The 16,022-nt window shown below is 45.6% G+C and overlaps 2 protein-coding genes across 7 annotated transcripts in view; one reads left to right on the top strand and one right to left on the bottom strand.

Moving 5' to 3' along the window:
- The window catches only part of LOC143488629 (lysine-specific demethylase 6B-like), a 30,201-nt gene extending 24,111 nt beyond the window's left edge, over nt 1–6,090 (top strand). For 4 of the 6 annotated variants that reach the window (XM_076987453.1, XM_076987456.1, XM_076987455.1 and 1 more), the window contains 5 exons: nt 622–785; nt 2,147–2,263; nt 2,533–2,674; nt 3,045–3,102; nt 5,066–5,151. In XM_076987453.1, coding sequence (XP_076843568.1) covers nt 622–785; nt 2,147–2,166 — 184 coding nt within the window. In that variant the 3' untranslated portion in view covers nt 2,167–2,263; nt 2,533–2,674; nt 3,045–3,102; nt 5,066–5,151. Of the gene's footprint in view, nt 1–621; nt 786–2,146; nt 2,264–2,532; nt 2,675–3,044; nt 3,103–5,065; nt 5,152–5,960 lie in introns of those variants that run through there. The other 2 variants (XM_076987452.1, XM_076987454.1) reach the window with 2 other exon arrangements.
- LOC143488628 (uncharacterized) lies at nt 4,752–6,772 on the bottom strand. The gene is made up of 2 exons (XM_076987451.1): nt 6,538–6,772; nt 4,752–6,454 (listed from the first exon to the last, which is right to left on the bottom strand). The coding sequence occupies exons 1-2, from the start codon at nt 6,770–6,772 to the stop codon at nt 5,808–5,810; spliced, it is 882 nt and encodes a 293-aa protein (XP_076843566.1). The 3' UTR covers nt 4,752–5,807.
- Nucleotides 6,773–16,022: the final 9,250 nt, after the last annotated feature.

Here is a 16,022-nt window from a genome sequence, read left to right as displayed (position 1 = left end):
TGTGGGATTTCAATGAGTTGAGATTTAAGGAAGGTATTCATTAAAATTCATTCGTATCCCCATACATTTGCATGCCACATTTTGTACATAACTATCAAATGCAATAGTGTGCAAAATGTAAAACAGTTGAAATATTTCAAGTTTAAAACTAGAGTACAGAATGTGGATGCCACAGCAGCGCCATCTAGCACAAATCAAATATGACAGGGAATAATATTATATACAAAAATATCACATGCAGTATGACAACATAAATTATTAGATTACCTCACTAATTGTAATTGTTTAATTTAATACCCCTCTGTATGCCTCCATTACTAGCTCAGAGCAGAAACCTGCCGGGGAAAATTATCAAATTTGGCACCAACATTGACCTCTCTGATCCCAAAAGTTAACAGTTTTTCTAGAAGCTTCCATATGATTGTCTTGCTGCCCTCTGATTTTGTGCCAGATGCATTAAGACTGTTGTACATCCCCTGTGCTTTTATTTTGTAAAGACTTTATCTTGCATCAAAAATAGGATTATGTTTGAAACGACACAACTTGGTATCTTTATTACCATATGTAGACAATAAAGTGATTTTGTAATATGTTTGTCAACTCTTGGCTTTGTGTGTGCAGGTGGAAACCTCAGCTCCAGGAGCTACAGAAGTTGCCAGCATTCATGCGTGTGTCCTCTAGTGGCAATATGCTGAGTCACGTAGGCCATACCATCCTGGGCATGAACAGTGTGCAGCTCTACATGAAGGTCCCAGGCAGTCGCACACCAGATCTGCACCCTCAGTGTAACCCTCACTAAATCACTATTATGGTTGTATTAATATGGAATCTGCTAGGGATGCACCGAAAATTCGGCCACCGAAAATTTTCGGCCGAAATGGCTTAAATTTGCATTTTCGGTTTTCGGCCGAAATACTTTCATCACCGAAACAACACGGCCGAAACAATGTGCTGTGATGACGCAAGCAAAAATCGCCACCTGCACGCGCTTATTTGGATAAAGCTAGCAAAAAAGTTTTCCAGTGATGGCGCCGAGGCAAAAGACATTACACCAAAAATTAAGGAACTCGTTGGCTTAGACCAGGTATCACCAAATGGCGGACCGCGGTCCGGATCCGGACCCGAACGCCGTCCTGTCCGGACCCAATCACATTCCTGATTAACTGGATACGGACCCAAATGCCAAAAAAAAATTTAACGGGAGACTATATTTTAAACCGGAGAATTTATTTTCAGACGAGTGTTACGTTCACCACCCATTTGAGTGTTACGTTCGCCACCGCGGACCCGGACCTAAGGTCTGAGCTATCTGCCAAAAATGGACCGCGGAAAGATTTTATTGATTACCCCTGGCTTAGACGATCAACCGTTCTCTGTCGTAGGGATTTCGTAGGCTAATAGAGCACATTGAGCCCCGTTATGTTTTGCCGAGCAGACGACATTTCTCAGAAGCGTGTTTACCTGAGCTGTTTAATGTTGTTGCAACTCACGTCACGTTTTTATGAGAGAATTTATATTTATCTTTCAGGCCAGTCAGTTATAACTAAATTTAACTCGTATAAAATACATATATTTATCCTCTCAGATAAAAACGGTCTGCAAGCGAGTTTAATTTAATTAGTGGTCGGCCGTTGACAGCGGTATCGCCGTTAACGGCCCACCACTAATTTTATTTTATAATATGCATTACTGTAATGTCAGTGCTAAATAAATATATACAAATAAAATTTTGTTGATTTATTCTTTGAATAGCAATGCCTTGATTTTAGTGAGGTTAGCCATAAATCCAATGTTACTAATAATTGGCATAATAATAATAATAATAATCTTTATTTGTATAGCACCTTTCATACATACATGTAACTCAAAGTGCTTTATGTATTTCGGTGTTTCGGTTTTCGGCTTTCGGCCTTGGTTTCCTCATTTTCGGTTTTCGGTTTCGGCTAAGAATTTTCATTTCGGTGCATCCCTAGAATCTGCCTAAATGTGTTACTCTGGCAGGCCATCAGCGATTTTTGTGATTAAATCGGTGTAAGGTTAAACTGCATTTACCGCTTTCAGTCTTGGATGATTTAAGATGAACATTTCAGAAGATTTCACCAGTTGAAACAAGCCCGTTTAACCATACCTTCCTGATCTCATCCAGGCATGGGGTGGACTACCTAACTGGCTCATGGTGGCCTGTGTTGGAGGATCTGTACTGCTCCAATATCCCAGTGTACTGCTTCATCCAGAGCCCTGGAGACGGTGTGGATCAGTGCAGGTACAATGCACTTGGTGCAGGCTGTGGGCTAGTGCAATAATATTGCATGGAATATGGGACCGCTTAATGATAATTACCTGCCAAGTGGCAAAATGCTGAATGGGGAGGGGTGGGGGATTCTGTCCATAAGAAGTTTACACTGACACAGCCATATCCAGTATACACACGGTATTAAATGAGGATGAATCTAGCTTCAATACCGTCTGAATTCAATCCATATTGAAATGCTGGTTTTTCTGCAGTGTTTTGTATTTATGATGTGTTTTCAGCATACCAGTACCAGTTGGCTCTGGAAAGGTTTGAATGGAATGAGGTGAAGAAAGTGAAGTCCATCGTTCCGATGATCCACGTGTCCTGGAACATGGCTCGCACAGTCAAAATTTCTGACCCCACCGCTTACAAGATGATTAAGTGAGTACAACTACCTGAGGTAGTGCCAGGAGCACAGAGGCGCTGTTATTGCTATATAAAGACTGTACACATTCAAATAGAGTCCTTGCCTTCCACAAATATGTTCAGTGTTGGCGTTTGAAGTATTTTAAGCAGTTTGAAGGATTTTAGCAGAAGTGTACTGTAGTGTAAATGCAGAGGTGGTTATGAATGTGTTACATTTACTCAAGTAGCTTTTTGGACAAAAATGTACTTGTAAGAGTAGTTTTAATATGAGACTTTTACTTGAGTAAATATGTGCTGAGAAAAACACGACTTTTACTCCGTTACAATCAGATTTGCGCCATGCGCTACCGTTACTTTAGTTTTTGTAAATAATTTGTGTTTTCAGTGAGAAGACTGACCAATGTCTCGACACCTGAGTATGAGTGACCAATCAAATGAAGCCGGTCAGTCACATGATCACACGCAAACATTCTCCACTGATAGCAAGAAAGTATGGTGACAATAAAACCTACCGAGCATCCCTGGCCTCACATACAGCCAATGTTTACATTACAAATGTGTAAAAAGGACAGTTATATAATTAGGGGTGGGAATCATTTACTATCTCACGATTCGATTCCGATTTTGGGGGCCACAATTCAATTCAAAATCGATTTTCGATTCAAAAAACGATTTGATTTATAAAAATTTCTGCTTAAGTCTAAATGTGCATGATCTACTACAGTCTGCTTTGCAAGACAGAAAGACAAATACAGAAAATAAAGTGTCTTTCACATTTAATTAACAAAAATAATGTGCTTTGGTAAAATAAAATGCTTTTTGTTGTTACCAAAATTCTTGAGCTTCATTTTACAAGCTGTCAGGGCTGGCTTGGATGCTGTTTCCCCCAGCCGTGGCTAGGGGCACCAGAGTCAGTCCCAGACTATACTGGCGTAACCGTACCTCTCAGCCAGTCTCTTGCTTCTCGTTTGAAGGTGTCTCGCCACCTCTCTGTTATGCTTTCTCTTTACTTATTCGAGTATCTATCTCCTGCGTCGCTTCCTGACTCATCTCAAGTTTTCCCAATCCTGCATTTCTTCCTATCCGTTTTGCCTTTATTTTTGGGAAGGGTTTTATTTTGCTGCTGAGTTTTTTGCCAATTACTCCTCCTGGTGTCCTTGGTTTCATTTTCGCGTTGCATTTATCCGCGCTGTTTTTTAGTTACTGTTGTTTTGTTTCTTCCTCCCGTCTCACTACGGTTGAGTGTTATTTTTCATGCGTTGTATTTTGCGCGTTGTTTTTTGTTTCTATTTGCTCCATGCCCTCACAGTTTTGCTTTCTATTCTCTCGCGCGTTGAGTCTCCCGTGTTGTTTTGTTTTTTTTAGCTCTTGCACAAGAGCTACATTGAGTCAAGTTCGGTCTTCCCTGGCATTCGTAAATACCAAAATGAGCCCATATTTTTGCCTTAAATGAAGACGGAACAGGTTGAATATCTCTTTCCTCCATCTGTTTTGAAACCTTTCCGCACACGAGTGTGTCCCAGAACATGCTGCGTATAGTCTCGCGTAATTTTGTAATTACGTAACGCGACTTGGAATCGATTTTGGGACATTTAAAATCGATTCTGAATCGTAGTAAATGAGAATCAATTTTTTGGCACACCTCTATATATAATGCGCTCTCAGTTGTGTCTGCCAAACGTGTGGACATTTCAGTCTACAAGAACTCAACATCAAATTTGAGGCAACACTATGCGATAAGTTTGCCGTATGTATAATTGTGTACTGTTATATCTCTGAGGCATAACGTTTGTATGATGTAAATATTAAATGTAATGCAGTGCAATACTAAAACAGTTCACACTGTGAGTGTACACACTAGCAATATATGATTAAGTTTACTACAAATTGATTCCCAGCCCTGATTATAGCATAGGCACAGGACCTTACCTTACCTGCTAGTGGGTGAGTGTATATATACAATTATATAAATATCCCTTTTTGTTATAAATGATGCTCCATTAATTGAGCTTTCATAAATCATTCATAGTAATACTGACCACTTACTGAAGACAAAAACCATGGAACACAAAAACGGCTCTAGCGTAGGTGGAAAAGTACTGTTGAACATTTATTGTGACTGTTCATTTCTTAATTATTTACAATATGTACAGTATAAATATATTTACAGATTTATAAGAGCATATTTACAGCTTATTCATTCAGGCCGTCAACAGACGTGAAATGTTCATAGCGGTCATACACTCTGTTAGACCTTTTGATGGGCAGAAAGTCTTTAAGTCCCTGGGTCGGTTGGTCACAAACTGTACAGACTGGCAGGGTTTGCACACGGGACTGTGCGGCTCCCAGTCCTGAGGGGTACTCTTTCAACTTGCACTTATATTGTGTTGATTTTGCCCATGACAGAAGACCTAATAATGCTGATGGACCAGCAATCCCAGAAGTCTGACTGACGGGCATTATGGGCTGTTTGGACGGGCCAGCAATTACAGGTCTGGTGGTGGCAGAGGGTTTTTTTTGCGGCAGAAGTGCAGTTGACACTGGTGGTTGAGGCCGGGAGTGCGGTGTCATTATGTCCGTCCTTCCCTTTAATACCTTGGTCCCTGCCGTGCTGGGTGTGGGCACATACTGCATCAGGGGATAGTCTGGTGGAGGGAGGACCGCTGGCTGCAGTGGTGCTGGAGGGAGGTCTGCAGTTGATATGGACCTGGTCTTGGTGATGGTGGATGGCTGTTTTATCTGAGGAGCCTCTCTTGGTGATGAATGAGGTTCCGCACAGTCTGTTAATTTTTGGTAGAGGAATGCCTGCCTTACACTGGATCCTCTACCAATACCCTGTGCTGAATTTGCTCGTACACCTTCAATATGGCCATTTTCTCTGTGCTTGTGCTAGACCCCCGGGGTGAGCGCAACCACAACAGTTTCACCAGTGTGTACATCAGCCTGTTGTTTTGAGAACTGATGTCCTGTTGTGCTGGTGTGTAGCGCTTGGCCATTTTCAATCTCTGTATCAGCATCCAGTGAGTTCTGTACAACTGGTTGATCTGCTGTGGCTGGTTGTCATGTTCCTCAGCTGCAGTCTAGGCTTCAAGGACTCTGTTCCTCTGCTCAGTGGTAAGCAGCAGCTTGTCCTCTTGCATGCCAATCTTCACCAGCACCGACCAGAACTTCTCCAGCTTCTGAAAGCCTGGGAGAGGGTGTGGACTGCAGGCATCTTCCTAAAAAATTTATTTATTTTTTTAATGAATGTGGTAAGCTCAAATGCATTTCTTGTCCTCTTTTTTTGTGTGTTTTTTTCCAGAAACCATTTCATTCTAGCAGACACACAGATACTCACAAAGGCTGGAGGGTGAATAGTGGCGGTTTCGTCACTCGTTCGTGTGATGTGGGGCAGGACGGCATCCAGTACGTCGTCACGTGCCTCCGTGTCACTCTGATATGCCTCATCGTGTTCATCTGGGTCTGCCTGCCCGGGCTGAACCACCTCCTCCAGTCTAGGTCCATCGTCAATAATGTCCTGAAGACAGAAGGATTCACCCGTGCTCTGGCTGAACAGGTACTCTAACCCGAGCAGCTCGATGAAGGGGATATCAGCAGGGGCTCGGAAATTCTCCTCCACAGTCTCATCGAACAGCTGCTGACAGCAGGTGTTGAGGCGGTCGATCAGCGGTGCAGAGTACGTCCTGTGGTGTCGTCCTTTGCCACCAAACACGGCGTCCGAGTTCCTGTCTGAATTCCACCGTGCAATGTCACTAATCAGGTATACCTGGTAGGGCCGTGCTGCAGAGTGGGGACCTGAACATCAGCATAAAAAGGTATTAGAATAATTACAGCGACACGTTTAACTTGTTGCAAGTGTACAGATGACACGGGTATACCTGGAATCATGTTTGGTTGCGCTTTGTAGAATCCTTCCAGGCTGTTGCTTCCACGCAGACATTTATAATAGGGCACGTCCACGCCGTGGATGGTTGTGGTACGTGCCACTCGATACATGTTCATGTCTGGTGGATCCTGGATGCACTCCAGATGTCGCTGCTGGGCTGCCCACATCTCATCAATGGCCTCTGTAAATACACACACATACATACAGTGCATCCGTTTACGTTGCATGCTACTCTATCCCTACAATTGTTGTAATAACTTTTTTGTATGAGGTGTTTTATACCTGTTTTGAAGAGGTTCACTCCATTCTCATCCAGTCCAGCGGGACCTTTCAGCTCCTCGATGGCCAGGTGGATGAGCCGAAATGTTTCCTGAGCCCCGAGTGTGACCCTCCGCACATGGTGTTTCAGCTGCTGTCTGGAAATGTAGAGGTGGAGACTTCAGCGTTGCCAGGTCTTTGGCTCGGACGGCCTCGATGAGCCTCTCCAGGTCTGTGCGGTTGTAAGCCAGCACTGCCCCAGCTAGTGCAGACTTGAATGCATCATATTTGGAGTGAGACTCTGTGCGGACGGCTGCGTCAAACCGATGAATCCAGTGAAAGATGTCCAGACGCACGACCATCCCGTTGTCCACCCAAGGCTGGAACAAAGTCTCCACTGTTGTTAGGCCCTGCGAACGGCAACACCCACGATCCACATACAAAATCTTGGGGACAGGCTGATTGGCCAACCCAAACCTGTCCATGAATCCACTGCACATTGGTTGTAGTTTCTCGGCGGACTCCTCGCAAGTCAGCACAAAAGAAACTATTTGGGAGTGAAGCGAGTTGTATCCAGTGGTGGTAGCCAGACTTGTAGAGATACACATGCTGTCCTCTACCAACACACTCATCACCTCCACACTCCAACAGGACGCCACATAAAGACACAACTACGAAAAAGAGCTGTGGAGTTGGCAGCCCTCCCCCGACATAGCCGGGAGGTTCTGGTGGGTAAAACCACATGCGGTCGGACTTCATGGCCTGTCGTCTCTTGACCAGACCAGTGTTGTCCTTGTAGGCTTGAACGGGGGTGAACAGACCTCTTTCGGTATCGTCTTTCAGCCAGGAAATGTCAGCTGATTGGATCTCATTGGGGTTTTCCCACAGGTGTACCCAACCCTCTATGTCCACCTGTGACACACAACATGAATGTTATTACTGCATACAAAGTAATATTAAAATACATTTAAAACTTTTTTAATAATGTAAAATTAATTGTTCTCATTTACAGCCCTGTTGGAATGCTGTGCAAAGTGTAAATAAAAACAATGCAATATCTTTTTTAAAAGACAAAATTCTTCAGTTTCATCATTTGATATGCTGTCTTTGTACTTCTTTCTAAGGTTTAAATTATTTCCACGTCATTATTGTTTCTAATTACACAGCATCCCAATTTTTTTGGAAACATGATTGTATGTTGTTTGTATATAATGTGAATAGCAGTTACAGAGGAATAATTCTGAGGTGGTTCCACAGGATAATCATGACCCTGGGTTGTGGACAGGGACTCTGCGGGCTGGCTAACAGACACATATTTTTTGGACCGGACAGCTGGCTCGGGCTGTAGCTGACTACAGCTTCTTGCGTCTAACTGTTGGCTAAAAACCCTGGTCCTGGGACTTGAGCGAGTCTAAGAATTTGCCAAAGAAAGTACTTTAGTATTATGATTTTTTTAAAATGCTTTGATGTCTGTTATCAGTGTATCTCACTTACCTTCCACTGACTGGCTTGCAGCTAACAGTTCAGTTTCATCACCCTCCCATGGTGAAGGAACACACTTGGAGGTGCTTGTCTGCGGTGGCTAGACAACAAATGTATTGTTAATATCTAGATTGTATGATACTAGGTTTTTAATGACCAAAAGAAACACATTCCACCAAAATGACTGAAATATCACTAAACGAATCATTTCCATTTAGGGTGCTATTCTACTCGCGTCATATTTCATAACACTTACTTGACCCTTGTCATTAATATATTTCCTGAACCGCTTCATCTGCTTGCTTGTGATGTGTGTCACTGGCATGTTCAACCACCTCTTCACAGAACGATATGCTCTCTGTATCATCTCTCTCTGCCCATCACTGAACTTCTCTGGTCTGTCCTTTTGGATGAGGTACTGACTGTAGAGTTCCCACATCTCTTGAAAGGTGTGATCCTCAAACCCCTTCTGACCGTAGATACACCTGTCAATGTTGGCCTCAAGAAGAATGGAGACCTGTGGGAAGCTCTCTGCATATTCGGTGAGGTGGTCTTTTACCCACAGGTTCATCTCTCCCTTTCTATGTGGGGCTGTCGCCTCTGAACTGTGCTTGTCGAGTATGCTAGAATAATGAACATCATTACTGTCAAAGATGTATTAAACACTGAAAATTGCCATAGATTTATGTAAACAGATATGCAGGTAATGTCTTTTAAGCATGCCATTCAAATAGTCTACAATGGTATTAAATATAATCTACTTACTACTTCATATAGCCCACGTCGTTTGCCACAAGTGGAACGGTGCGTTCTCATACTGGCCAAATGTCACCACCAGCTTTCCCAAGCACAGTTGACGTGATGGAGCAGGGATACCGTCTGCTCGAAGGAGCATCTCTGCGTGGCGGATTACAGGGGTCTCCATCTTCACGTGTGTGTTCTTACGCTTAGATATAGTGACGCCACAAGAAGAAAAACAACTTTTAGTTTATTGAAATTTTATCAACTTCACGGTCACCTGCAGGTCATTTCTGTAAGAGTGATGTTCCTCCTTAGTCACGACACGGAAGGCTCTGGCTCCTTTCACAGATGTTTAATGCTGAGTTGCAGTAACACCGACACTTTGCCCTTACGCGGCGTCATTACACCAACATTATTGCATCTGTCTTAGAAATTCTGAAACCCTTCAATGGTGAGTACAAAATAAGTCAGAAGCAGTTGGGTTAGATAATAAGTACAATGATTTATTTAAACATAGACATAGATTAAACCCTTGAGATCTCCGTTACAAACACCCAAGTGTCTGTCACAGAGAGAGCTAATTCCCCATTCCGAACTCTCATCCTTTATACCCTTGATCATCAATACACACGGTGTCCACGAGGTGAACACGCGGTTATTAACTAAATATGATTGGACAAAGTAAGGAGTGATTAACTCTGATTTGACAGATGCATATGATGCGTGCCCCCTTGGGTTTAGCGTCGTGTCTGCAGCCTGCAAGACACAACTCCTCAGAAGTGACAGAAAACAAGGCACACAGAAAAACCATCAACAACTGTCGCCATTGAGCTCCATCACCGGATGAGCAAGAGCACAGGGTTCATGGTGGGTGATCGTTGACCATTCTTGACAGCCGTTGTGCTTGGAGTGCGGGTCACGCCCTTTCTGCACTTCCACCCACTCGACTGAGGCGCCCAAACACCCTCCTTTCACCCTACAGAAGCTGGGATGCTTCAGGGCTGCTCTTCGTCTGCTCAGGTACTGGAACCTTCTTGCAATGGCTGGCGTGAATCCACGTTGCCCTCTCAGCCACCTTCACTGCTGTTGGGGTCGTCAGGAGGATCTGGAATGGGCCTCTCCACCTCTGTGCCCTCCAGTTCTTCCTCCTGAAGTCTTTCACAACCACCCAGTCTCCGGGTTTCAGGTTGTGTTGTAGACCTTCCCGTGGCTTAGGCAACGCCTCTTTCACTGCCCTGTGAACTTGTGACAAGACAGAGGACAGGTTTGTACAATAATTCAACATGACATCATTGCACTCGCTTGTGGTGAGTGCAGAGGGTTGTCCTCTCCCGATGCCTGTATTTGGCGGCCTGCCAAATAAGATCTCAAACGGACTCAGGCCCGTTCTCCCCCTCGTCCTCGTCCTCATGTAGAATAACACCAAAGGCAATGCTTTTACCCACGACAGACCAGTGTCAGCACAACATTTTACCAGTTTATTTTTTAACGTTCCATTCTCTCTTTCTACTGCCCCACCACTCGCCGGGTGATAGGCGCAGTGTTGTTTCAAATCAAAACCCAGATGTTCGCTTACTTGTGTTAGAGCTTTATTTACAAAAGGGGTGCCGTTGTCACTACCTATCCTCTCGGGGATTCCCCACCTGGGGATAATCTCCGTGAGGAGTGCCTTTGCCACAGCTGACGCATCCTGTTTTGACGTGGGGAAGGCTTCAACCCACTTGGAGAACATGTCCACTATTACCAGACAATACTTCTTCCCCTCAGCTGGGCTTAATTCAATAAAGTCCATCTGTAAGTGCTGGAAAGGGAGATCAGATGCTGGGTGAGCGCTCTGAAGCGCCTTCACCCCCCTCCCTATGTTGTTATTAGCACATATCATACATCTCTCACAGTACTTCTGGGAATAATTTGTAAAACCCTTTGTAAACCAGTGTTGTGCAATGCTATCATACATCCCTCCTTTTGACACATGATCTTTACCGTGTGTCAATTGTGCATACACAGGAAACATGCTCCTAGGAAGACATGGTTTGTCGTTGGGCCCAACCCAAAGGCCCCCCCGCTTCACCGCACCCGCCCGCTGCCACGCAGACAGCTCCGAGGCGGTTGCTGTCTTCTGGAGCTCGCTTATCTCAGCTGTTGTGGAAACAACGGTGTTATCAGCACACAGAGTGTACATGGTGTCCAAATCCTGCTTAAATGACTGCCCAGCTGCTTGCTTTGCAGCCAAATCTGCCCGTTCATTACCCAAAGAAACAGGATCAGTATTGCTTGTATGCACATCGCATTTACACACAGCTATTTGCTTCGGGAGGAGGATGGCATCAAGAAGTTCGGCAATCAGTTTATGATGTGTGACCAACTTCCCCGAGGAAGTGAGAAACCCCCTGTGTTTCCAGATAGCCCCGAAGTCGTGCACTACTCCAAAGGCATACCTGCTGTCAGTGTGAATCGTCACTGTCCTACCTTGGGCCACTTTACATGCCTCAGTCAGAGCCACCAGTTCAGCTGCCTGTGCTGAATAGTGCTCTGGCAGTGGTCCAGACTTGACAGTGTTGTGTTGTGAAACCACTGCATAACCCACACAATTTTCCCTGTTGCTTTGTCACGTGATGCCGATCCGTCCACAAATAGCTCCAAATCTGGATTGTCTAACGGGACCTCCCTCAGGTCCGGCCTTGGAGAACAAATCTCAGCCACTGCGGACACACAACAGTGTGGTTCACCGTCCTCCTCTGTCGGTAAAAGAGTCGCAGGGTTAAGAGTTGTACACCGTTTCACAGTAACATTTGGCATTCCCAACAAAATGGTGTGATACCTCAGCCAACGAGCTGCTGTCATGTGTGCTGTTTTGTGTTCCAACAATAACTGTGCCACGCTGTGTGGAACCAGCAACGTAAGATTATTGTAACCTACGATGTCACGCGAGGCGTTCACTGCTTTCTCAGCAGCTGCCACTGCCCTGAGGCAGAGGGGAAGCCCTGCCGCTACAGGGTCCAATTTCGCGGAGTAGTAGGCTACTGGACGCAGTTTCCCCCCGTGCGGCTGCAGCAGCACCGAGGTCATACACCCCTGCTTCTCATCTGCTGTTTGGACAAATGGAAGTTCAGAGTTAGGCAAGCCCAATGTTGGGGGTGATTGCAGCGCTTGTTTTAATGCATTGAAGGCCTGTTCAGCAGCCGGTGTCCAGCTAAGTGCACCGTGAGCCTGTAGGCCCTGCCCATGAGCTATGGCACTCAATGGGGCCTCGAGACACGCGTAATCCCGAATAAATGTTCTGCAGTAAGAACACATCCCCAAAAATGACATTAGCTGTTTCTTGGTCCTGGGTTTTGGAATATTCTGAATAGCAGCAGTCCTGCTGCTCTCCAACCTCTTACCAGTGCTAGATATCAGGTGACCCAGGAATTTGATCTCTGATTGTACAAACTGTAATTTGGACCTGTTAACTCGATGCCCTTCGGCTGCGAGGTGTTGTAGTAGCTTAATGGTGTCACGTGTGCACTGTTCCTCTGTTGGACAACAGAGGGCACAGTCATCCACGTATTGGAGTAAAACCGTACCTGGAGACAGTTCTAATGACTCCAGGCTGTGCCGCAGCGCTTCATTGTAAATCGTTGGCGACTCACAGTAGCCCTGGCACAGGCGAGTGAAAGTGTATGGCCGACCATCGAACTCAAAAGCAAACCAAAATTGTGAGTCTGCATGTACTGGTACAGAAAAGAAGGCATTAGCCAAATCAACAACTGAAAACCACTTACTGTCAGGTGGGACTTGTGACAGAATTGTATAGGGGTTCGGTACCAGCGGGGCTCTCGCTACCACAGCTAAATTTACCGCCTGGAGATCTTGTACAAATCTCCACTCCTCCGGTTCACCAGGCCCCCTAGATTTTTTCACAGGGAAAATTGGAGATCTCACTGGTGAATTAGCACATGGAACAATTACCCCCGCCTTCAACAATGCCTCAAAGACTGGTCGTACCCCCTTGACCGCTTCCCGCTTCAAGGGGTACTGTGGTTTACAAGGCCTAAAATCCGATTTAGGTGTGATTCTCACAGGCTCACATCCCCTGATCAAGCCTACGTCACACTTGCCCTGAGACCACAGAGATTGAGGGACCTGCTCTAGTCCCACACACACACCCTCTATCTTTGGACAATGGAATGTTGGCAGCTCGCCCAGATGCAGCTGCACTCCCCTGCTCACTCTGACAACCCAATTCAGTGATTTTGAAAAAACGTCCATTGACGGACTGTACCGCACACCATCACACCCACTCTCCCAGTCATGCGCACATAACACTCGCTCAAGCCACACCCCCACATCCTCCCACTGCCAATCAGTGGGTTTGGCCAAAGAAACATGTGCCACACTGTTTACCATTTGAAACATAGCCTGCTCTGCTCTGCTCAAATCAGCCTCCACCGCGCCTATGTGTTGACCCCAAAACATCCGTTTTAACACCAGCATTTCACCCTGCTCGCGCTTTCTGAACCATTTTTTCTCATAAGCCACATCTGGTCCTCCCTCATGTGTGTGAGCTGTGCAATGCAAATTACACGGGTCCATAAACACAGTGCCCGTGGGGTTAATAGCATTCTGCGCAAATGTTATCAGTTCTGACTTAATATCCCCAGTAGGACAGGTGCTCAGCTGCCACTCGTAACCATAACAGAGCGGCCCTAAAGCAAGCTGTACAGCTTGCACCGAATCAGGTAATTCAACTATCAGGCCGTCCGGCCTGCTTTTTATCTGAATACCTAGCTGACACATTAAATCTCTACCAAGCAGATTTATCGGACACACCTTCGATATCAGGAAACTAAACCTAAATTTAGTCCCTGTCTCCTGCAATGTGCAGGAGAGGGGTGCAGAAAACTGTTCAGCTGTCATAACACCTGACGCACCAACCGACTGGAGATACCTGCCACTCATGCGTGGCTGCCTGCTAAACTCAGAAGCTTTAATAACAGAATGGCCAGCGCCAGAATCTACCAAAAATGTCATCTCGGTGCCCCCCACCATAACATTTATCGTAGGCAAATCAGCAGCAGCATTTGTCTCATAAACAGCATATGTCCCCCCACATGACAGTTCACAATTATTTTGCATAAATCCAGTAGCAGAATCAGTTATTTTATCACTGTCATCAACATCAATTTGTAACAACTCAGTATCAGACTGAAGCACATTACTTATCTCATTAACATTTAAAGGCAAAAGCATTTCTTCATTGCAAGGCATTTTATCACTATCAATGATATCACTACAAACAGCATCAGTATGAGTTAGCGGAAGCATTTCTTCATTGCAAAGCGTGGGAAAAATTTGTGTCTTACCTGACCCTTCCGGAACATCACCAGTCGACCCCTCCGACCATCAGTCCCCACCATGACTTTGCCGACCTTGCTTCTCCCGCTTATCCTGTCTTTGTGGACACTCCTTTGACCAGTGTCCGTCTTCTCCACAGATGTAACAAGCGTTGTCGTCATCATCTCTCCTGCGGTTCTTCACCTTTTTAGTCCTCTTCTGCCCCTTCCAGCTTTTGCTTCCTGCATAGTTACCTTTTTCATCGCCCCTCACCACTCGAACCATGGAAAGTTGTGTTTGCCGCGGTTCTTTGTCTTGCTTCCAGGCACCCACCGTCTTCCATCGCTTTTCCGCGTGGATAGCATGTTGCACAATCACCTCCATCTTGGCTGTCTCCCACGTGATGCAAGTGTCCTTGAGCTTCTCGGAAATCTCCGGCTTCAGTCCATTGATGAAAGCATTCCGCAAATGAGCTTCATAGGGTGTGATTGGCCCATTGTCCATCCTGTCGGGGTAGTCCATGCCGCAGTGAGCATCATGCACCTGGGTGAGTCGATACAGGTACTCCTGCACAGTCTCTGAGTCATTTTGTTTACAATTAGCTATTTTGGTTAAATCCATAACAAGGGGAAAGGCATCCCGTATTGCTGCACATAGTTCATGTAACATTGTCCGATACGGTTCGTTACCTTCATGTGACCACTCACTGTTGACCAACTGAATGTTCTTGACTGACCAGTCCATCTGGATCTTTGTAACCTCTACTCCCAGTTTCAGGCCCAGGAGTCGTCGCAGCTCATGTGACGTCGGCCTGAACTCACGGCAAAACATGTCCAGTTCATGTGCAAACTTACGCCCCCCAATGTCACCAGGGAGCTTGAACTGCTTCACCACTTCCTGTAAATCTGCAACAGTCCATGTTCTCATAACAAGCATAGGCCCATCCTGACCAGCCACCTCTACCATTGGGCACATCACCTGATCCTTGGTTGTTTCCGGAGGAGGAGACAGGGGCGACTCGCTGACATGGACCATCCGTCCTTGGCTTGGTCCGGCAGTTGTGTCTTGCCCGTCTCGCGATCTTGTGTGCATAGCCACTGGGCTGATTGGACGTGCTGGAGGAGGCTTGTTCCGTCTGACTGGTTCCTGGGGCTTGACGTCGGTGGGGTTGGGTGGGGCCGTCAGGGCGGTTGGGGGTCGCCTGGGACATCCGTCCAGGTCTGGATCTGCAACACACTCAACAGACTGGAGATTCTTAAGTTCCCGTTGAACTTCATATTTAGTTTGTGTTTGCAATCTATAATCCCGCCGTTTCGCCTCCCTCTCCCACAAGTCAAAAGCTTCCCAGTTTACCTTGAACCCATCATATTGTTCTTTTATCAGACTTCGTTTTAATGCTGCAATTCGGTTCATGTTAAAACTCCCTCCCTCTGGGAAATCACATTTCTTTACCCACATGTGAAATTGTTTTAAACTTTCGGACCCATACCGTTCTTTCATGTACCTTATTCTAGGATGTGCGTGCAGTATCTCACTGACCTCCCTGTCAGTATGACTACTACCACATCCGCCCATTTTGCTGCTTCTGGGGAGAAAAAAAATAACAACACTCCCTCACACAACGCACACACTCACGCAGAGCCTGACTCTCACTCTCCCTGATACTCTGCTCCTCGACTC

Source organism: Brachyhypopomus gauderio, unplaced genomic scaffold (assembly GCF_052324685.1).
Source record: "Brachyhypopomus gauderio isolate BG-103 unplaced genomic scaffold, BGAUD_0.2 sc52, whole genome shotgun sequence".
Taxonomy (NCBI): domain Eukaryota; kingdom Metazoa; phylum Chordata; class Actinopteri; order Gymnotiformes; family Hypopomidae; genus Brachyhypopomus; species Brachyhypopomus gauderio.
This window is presented reverse-complemented; position numbering and strand designations above follow the sequence as displayed.